Genomic DNA, 8,601 nt, shown 5'->3' with positions numbered 1-8,601 from the left:
TTGTGCGACATAAACTTTTTTATATATGTATATATATATATAAATTTGTTTCGCATCTTATTTTACTCGAGGGTTAAAAATTTTAGGATCAACATTTACTCCTTTAATACATGAAAAATAACTTAAAAATATAGAGAAATACAACAAACCTGTACAACATAGGTTATATCATCAATAGTTGTTTAAATGATAAACTTGTCACCGTCATAATGCAATATTTTCAAGTGCCCAGATTCAACTAGAATTTCAGCACTGGTTGAATATTTTAAATTACCAATAAAAGAGTTTTTTTTAAAGAGTTCTAAATTTTTATATTTTGGTGAGGCGTCAGTAGCATTTTACAGTCAGAACCTCTTAGATGAATTATAATTTCATGTTCAAAAGTTCTTTAAATCAAACAGATAAGCAAATTTGACTGTAACATGCTTCCAGCGCAAGGAAGGACCCCCCCCCCTCACCTGTTGCGCCAAAAAAGTGTTTTTATGTGGAGTGGCGTCTGCCCCACCACATAGAATTTTTTTTTTAAAATTACGTACATACTGATTGCCTCTGCTGCTATGTTCCCTGTAAATAAGCTGAAAGTAAAGAATTTGAACAATGTTAAATTTACATGACACAAAGATAAATAAAATCTTGAACAAAAAAATATGATAGTTAACCGTAATAATTACATCAATTATCATCATTATCGTCGCTCAATTCGACGTCTTTAGGTTTGGGTATCCAATCCCTTTTGATGCAGTCTTCTCCAACAGTTTCAACCTTTCGATTCGATAGCCGTCTTTGTATCCCGGGTAGACGAGTGCAATGTCGCATAAGAATCGGTCGATTCTTTCCCCTAAGGATTCGAAAAGAAAGAAGAAAAACAAGAATTTAGAGTTGTTAATATTATAACCTCCTGCTGTGCTTTTTTGCTCACAAACATTACTGAGGAAGAAGGAGTACCTGATCATCGGCTAACAATGCTTCTCTTCAGTTGCTTGTTATCGTTTTCTAAAGGATTAATAGTGTTCCTTTTCCTACCTTTTGAGTGGTTTGTGGTCTTATGGCATGCATCATTGAACTGTACCGACACTCCAGAGTACTGTCTAGCTTGATCAGTATAAATGACCTCAGTATCAGGATGACAGTACCTGCTTATCAATGGCCACAAGTCCCTTTTACTTTTGCCATTGCTCATGAAGAAAAGTCCTTCCTTTGTCTCTCTACAGTTGATACATGTAAAATAAGTGCAAAGAAAGTATTAATATTTCTATGAGACATATTTATTTTTCCTAATAAAATTTTATTTTCGGTTACTGCTTTCTTCTTAAAAAATAAACTGGTTGAGATTGTTTTATCATTCAATTCTGTAACATTTCACAACTTGACTGTTATCAACAATTTTATCTTTACCGAAACGAACTTATTGAATTATCATTACCGAATTAGATTGTACTTACCGAAAACAGCTTAAGTAGGATTTTTGTTCTGCGTTCCTCGGTTGTAATGGACTTTTAGTAAGAATAGTCTCATCTAACATTACTGTCTTGCCTATAATAAACAAAATTTTAAAAAAAGTAATAGTATGGCCCATATTGTTTGTATTTGAACTTATCAACTACATTTAATTTTGAATTATAAACGGGCTAATATTAAATGTCAGCGTTAATATAAAAAATGAGATCTTAACCCTCTCCACCTAATTGATGATAATTGTGGGAGGCTATCACATCATCTACTTCTCTTAAGTAACTGAAGTAGTCGACCACGGTTGTGCTGGAGTTTTCTCACAGGACTTCTTTTGCTTTTCATCGTTGTTGATCGTCTAAACAAAGTTCGGTACTGTAAAACTGATCATAAATACATTTTTATGTGGATCCTACATCTTTCGAAGAAGGTGTTAACTTTACCATTGCTGGGCTCCACTTTTCTGTCTCGCCTTCCACACAGCGAGTTGAAGAATCGTATTTAGGACAGTAGGGTTTATCCTCTTGTACTAGATTTAAGGAGTAGAACTTCAAAATACATATTAAAACAGCGAAATCGAGACGATCGATTTAAAAGCATCCATTACTAAACCAAATTTTATTGCTATACCATACCCTCCAACTTTGCCTACCTAGCCATCAGTAGCACTCGCGCAACACACATTTACGGCATTCCGCAATATTTGCTATGCTCATAGTGATACTTAATTATATTCACTTATAATTTCAAAAAGCAGTTGATAAATATAAGAAAATAGATTTTGAAACAAGCGTAAAATGTTATTTCACATTGAGAAATTTTTTAAAAAATTAAAATGCCATTGACTTTTAAAAAATCATGTTATTTAGATAGTACAATTTTAATTCACTTACAGGAAGGTACACTTTTCTAAGGATATGAAAGTTTATTGTACATTTATACAAATTTCAAAGAAAAATAATATAACATCTCAGTAAAATGCAAAAAGTGAACTCTCCACAACTTTTTCTCTACATTCATTCAATTGTTACCAAAATTTTTTTTACTTATGTTATTTAGGAAGGTCAGATTCTAAGATGTTTCCTATTAAATATTTTTTACACCAAATTTTAAAGCAATTAAATCAAGAAAACAATTTAATACCAATTTATTGAAAGAAAAATGGATTATACAAATGAGTTTCTTCCTAATAAAACTTTCATAATTAGAAAACAATATTTCAAAACTTATATAATCTAAAGCTTACACATTAAAATTTATTCTTTAAGAGGAATGAATTTGTATAGACATTAACCAATAGCTAAATTGTTTCAAATCTTTGAATTATCTATTATAATTAAGGAGTAAAAGCATTAATTAAGAAATCTAATCTATAAGCAAATCTGATTTTAATTAAAAATGCCCTTAATTACAGAAACACAGTATCTAAACTGCTCTACGCTTTTTCAGTGATGAATATCAAGCATTATTTGCTCTTTTTAACTCATCCTCAGTAAATTGTGCATTGTAACAAACTCCCATGCTTAATTTAGTGATTAGAATATTAACTAACTGAAAATTAACTATTTTACCTCTTTTAAATTCACCTGAAGAATGTAGTTTTTAAAATTTTTAGTGAATCTAATTTTTTTTCTGTTACTTGTATATGTCAGAAAGTGCTTAAAATTTTAATTAATGCTACATTTCATTTGGTGTTAAATTCTACGAGTAAGAAGCAAAACACAATTTAAACTTGTATCATTATTTAGTGCAGAGTTTTAACTGAAATTCAAGTGTTCGTGATATTTGAAAATTAATTGAATAAATTGATAACGTTGTGATCTCGAAATATTTGATATTTTTATGATCAGACTAAGAGAGATTATATAAAGGTTTAAGTGCTCTAGCTAGTCTAAAAATTTTAGAAATTTTGATTATGAAATTCCGTCGTCAAAGACGCGAAAGTTAGTAAAAACATATTAAAAATTATAAATAGTTTTGCAGTTTAAAAGTGAAATCAGGAGGTGCCATTTAATTATAGAGATTTTTATTAACTTGTTTTTCTCTTACCTTGTACTATTGCAATAAAACCAGTTTCAAAACATAATACAATTTAAAATTAACATAATTAACAAAATAAAATTAACATAATTAACAATTTAAGAAAAACATAATAAATTGACATAATTTAAATGAACACATGTTAAACTTTCGTCTCTATGTGATGAGAGTATGAAACTTTTTACTGTACTGCATTGATTTTATTTATTATTACCTTTGTAGTCTAGAATTCGAAAAAAATCAATATCTTATGCTAAATAAAAATAATTTTACTCTGTAGGACTCGAACAATAACAAGCTGGGGGATCCATTGCTACATCAACCAAAAATTGCTGAAGGTGCAGGTAGCCTTTCAAAATCTGATAGTGTAGAATTTGTGGCTCCAAATATTGAAGTAGCAGGCTGCTCTTCATTACCTGGTGATACTTTCAGCCCAGTTAATGAAGTAGGTGAAGAAATTTCTTCAATTGATTCTACCCAAAAAACAGTTGATGTGGAACCCAACTTGGAGACAACAAGTGCATCAAGTAAACATAAAACTGTATTTGATCAAACTTGGTTGCAAAAATTTCATTGGCTGCAACATTGCAGAACAGATGATGGTAGGGAAATTCTATTATGTAAACTGTGCATAAAACACAAGCAAAACTCTAGCTCTCCATGGGTGGAGAAGGGTTGTGTAAGCATCCGCTTAGACAAAATTAGGGCCCATGAAAAATCATTGGCACATCTTGAGGCAATAGCCATTGAAACCAATGCTAAAGGCAATAATTTAAACGATTCAACAGCGAATGAAGACACAAAAACTTTTAAGGCTGTGACTGCAGCGATGAAGTGCCTTAATTTTTTAATTGAGCATAACTTGCCACACACTACTTTTTTTGAGCACTTCATAAACTTTTGTATCGATGATCTGGACTGCACAATTTTAAAACCCTTAAAGAAAGCGAAAAATGCTGTATACACCAGTTACACAGCTGTGAATGAGCTGTTAGAATGCATGGCCAGCATTAAGGAAGAGGAAATTTTAACTGACATCAACAGTAGCTCTTTCTTTTCTATGGCTATAGATGAAACGTCCGGCATTAATAAAAAGCACATGGGTGTAGTCGTCAAATACATGAAAGATGGAGACGCAAAACACTCTTTTGTAAGAGACTGCTGTCTGCCAGATGGAAAGGCAGACACAATTTTATTGGCCTTATCCGAGGTTGTCAATGACTGTGGTTCGATACATAAAATGTCCGCATTCGTAAGCGACGGAGCCCGTGCTATGGTAGGAAAAAAAGAGGGAGTAGTCACAAAATTAAAAAAAGAGAACAACAAAATAATATCTGTAAACTGTATGAACCACAGATTGGCATTGGCAACCAAAGATAGCTTTGAGTGTCTTAAAAGATTCGTTAAAGTGGATGAAATTCTAAACAGCACTTACAAGTATTATAAAAGCAGTTCAGCTAGAACGACTAGCTTGAGAAATGCTCAAAATTTATTTAATGTAGAGAATAGAGGTACAACAATTAAAAGAGTGGGCTTCACTAGATGGTTATCCCACAATGAAGCAGTAAATTCCGTTCGCAAGAACTATGAAGCCATATTGGCTGATTTAGAAAACGCTGCAGTGAATGACTCTTTAAAACAGCTTTCCGGACCAACTGCCAGCGGTTTGCTGAAACAATTTCAGAATTATGATTTTTTTAAAGCAATTCACTTCCTATGTGATGTGTTATCATCGATCACACATCTCAATTTAAGCTTGCAGCAAGAAAACATTGACGTAGGGTTGATAGAACCTAAAGTACGAAACACTTTAGCTGAATTGGAGAGACTTAAAAAGAAACCCGGTGGGACTTTTTGCAAAAAGTTGGAGGAACGTGCTCGACTCCTCAAGATAATGGCACCAATCGGATCGAGCGATGGTGCGGTTGAAAAAGACGCAAAGGAGTTTTTAGATATTCTCATTAAAAACATATCAGAAAGGTTGGAAAATCAGCAAGTGATTTCGCACTTGAGTATATTTAATTTAACGAGATTCGTAGACGGAAAGTCAATTGAGTTGTATGGCAATTCAGAGATAATTGAACTTGCTGATTATTTTGAGTTTGATGAAGAATTGTTGTGTGAAGAATGGAGTGACTTTAAAAATCTTTATCTTTCCATGTCAAGTATTCCAAACAGTGTTCTTTGTATAAAAAAACTAAACTCAATAATGCATGAAACAAATAGCTCCAGTAGATTTCCTTTAATTACCCAATTAGTCACAATAGCAAATATTTTACCCGTTTCTAACGCAGAAGTAGAAAGAGTGTTTTCACAACTTAAATTAATTTTAACAGATAAAAGAAATTCTCTAAAATTTGAAAATATTAATAGATTGATGATATTAAAGTTAAATAATGAGTGTAATTTTGTTGCTCCGTAAAGAAATGAAGAAGAGACGGTTATTTTCATAAATGATATTTATTTTAATATTTTTAATTAGTTATTCAAATATTTTTCTTAAAAATAACCAAACCTAGTTTTTCTTATAAAAATATTTTTAATAATTTTAATTCAATTTAATAAAACCAGATAAAAAAATATAAAATTCGCTTTCTTTTTTTTATTTTGAACTTCACACTACAAAATATCACTAAAATATGTTCATTTGAGCAGATCATCATTAAATCCATGTTCTGATAGTTTTTTTTAATTGGTTTAATGTAATTATTGGAGAACTTTGCATTTTATTTTAACAATATGCTTACTATATAATTAAAAGCATAAATTATAGCAAGATGCTTTATTGAATTTTGTATGTTATTCAATAGTTTAATTCTAAAAATGTTTTTTAATTTGTATGGTATTAAAAAGTTTTTTGATGAAAATATCTTAAATAATTTAAATTCTTATTTCTTGCATAAATTTTTAATTTAATATAATCAGATGAAGAAAAAAAAAGGAAATTTTCGACTTTTTTTCAATCTTGAACTTTATTACAAAATGTGACTATAAAATATGTTAATTTAAGCAGATTTTAGTTTTAGGCTTACCTGAAAAATGGTGGAAATAAGAATAGACCATCATTAAATACATGTTTTGATAGTTTCTTAAATTGGTTTAATAATAATATTGAAGGAGAACTGAGTAAGATGCTTTATTGAATTTTGTATGATATTTTTTTAGTTAATCTTTAAAAAAAAAAAAAATTCTTGATTTATTTGATATTGAATGTATATTATTTAATGCTGCATTTTTAATTATATTGTTATGCTATGCTACTTAAAGCACCTATGATAAAATTAAGAGCTGAAAAGCATTCTTTTAATTATTAATTCATTACTATAAGCACACATTTGTTATTATTAATATATGCATGCATATTAAATAAATTACTAAGCTAAATAACTCATTAACTTGATTTATATGTTAATTTATTAATAAAATTTTTTAAATAATATTATTGCTTTGGTATTTTTTGTGAAGTAAAAAGTTTTTTCTTTTCTTTTACTAATTGACTGCGTTTTTTTAATAGAATGTATAAAGCCCATAGACAGAAATTATTGCCTTTTTAGAATAATGATGCCCTTTTTTTAAACTTTTGCACCCTGCCCTTTTTTCTGCCTGGAATGAGCTCTGGCAGAAGGTTTGCAAAGCTGTGTTTCCTCATCTTTTGAAAAAACTGTTTGAAAGTGTGCGGAAAGATCATGCTGTGAATGGCTTTAAAGGTGCAGGGTTGTTTCCTCCTGAAATAACAAAAGTGGAACATAGGATCGTATTGACTCAAAGAGTCATTGACCAGTCGGATGTGCCGTCCACTACTTGGAATACGGCAGTATTACAGGAGTCTACGCCAGCTACTTCAAGTGCAAATGCAGAACTTCAAGACCCAATTCATTCATTGTCATCGCCATTAAAGGATTTAAAATGTGCAATCTTGAGGACTTGATCACCTGTACAATCAAGTGTCACTAAAGCTGCCGTTATTAATTCCAAAAAACGAAGAAAAAGGGTACAACACAGAGCTGGAGAAGTTATGACAGAACCTGTAGTAATTAAACGTCTTCATGAAGAAGGAGTGGAACGAATGAAAAAGAAAAAAATGAAGTTTGAATTGCCGCAGTTAAAAGAAAAAGAAAAAAAAATCCCAATCCACAGCAGATCGATCTGATTGCAAGATGGTAAAGAATACAAGTGAACTTTCTCCTGGAAAATGGGTAGTTATTGAGTACAACGGGAAAATGTCTGTGAAAAGATTTGTTGGTCAAATCACAAATATTGAAGGTGAAGATATACATGTGAAGTATGTAACCAAATCCAGAATAGGGAATTATCATGTTTTTCCTGAAAAAGAGGACATTGACATAGTAGAAAAAAAACGATGTTGTAAAAGTTTTAGAAGAACCACTTTGTAATAACCGTGAACAATACTACTTTAAAATTTGAATATTATATTCTTTAACATCATATGTGATAGATTACATTTTTGTTTTAATGTATTTACTAATAAATATATTCTTTAAAAATCATTTTGCATTATGACCCATTTTACCCCAAAATGGAGTAAAATGAGTCAACCCTTTTCAAGCCAAGTTTAATTAACTTATAATTAAAAAATAAATGTTAAAATTACATAAAAATGACCTGAAGGAATGTAATGTCAAGTTGCTATTAAAAAAAACTAGGAAAGTTTTATGATTTTATTGCTACAAGACTTAGAATGCAAAAATAGGTAAAAAGTGACCCATTTTACCCCACCTGATCCTATTCTGAACTTTACAAAGCAAACAAGAAAACACTACAAGAGATATTTCTCTCCGAACTACAAAAACATAAGTGCCTGAAAGTGAGATTGTTACTATTTAGCATTAAGTGACTGACATGGTGAAGCTGGAAAAAAAAAGAAGTTTTTAACGCAATCGATCAGTGAATTTTATGAAGGACTCTGATATAAACTCATACATGAAAGAGAGGATTTCCAGGAAAAAGACTCAGACTGGAAGAAATTTTGGAACTGGAAATTCACACTAACAAATTTACTCACAAGAGATTCAACTTTTGTGAGTCAACAAAAATTCGTGCTACAAATGCTGTTATTAATGTGAGAAAAACTAGTAACACTTGTTACTTCAA

General features: G+C 30.6%; 1 protein-coding gene across 1 annotated transcript; it reads left to right on the top strand.

The window, feature by feature from the left end:
* The first annotated feature begins 1,045 nt into the window (after nucleotides 1-1,045).
* Nucleotides 1,046-7,417, top strand: LOC147807588 (zinc finger protein 862-like). The gene is made up of 3 exons (XM_087166700.1): nucleotides 1,046-1,240; nucleotides 3,770-5,654; nucleotides 7,197-7,417. Exons 1-3 carry the CDS (start codon nucleotides 1,046-1,048, stop codon nucleotides 7,415-7,417), a joined length of 2,301 nt encoding a protein of 766 aa, XP_087022826.1.
* Nucleotides 7,418-8,601: the final 1,184 nt, after the last annotated feature.

Source organism: Parasteatoda tepidariorum, chromosome 6 (genome assembly GCF_982258835.1).
Source record: "Parasteatoda tepidariorum strain Cologne lab strain chromosome 6, Ptep-v5.0, whole genome shotgun sequence".
NCBI lineage: Eukaryota > Metazoa > Arthropoda > Arachnida > Araneae > Theridiidae > Parasteatoda > Parasteatoda tepidariorum.
Note: the sequence above shows the minus strand (reverse complement) of the source record. Positions and strands in the feature narration are given on the sequence as shown.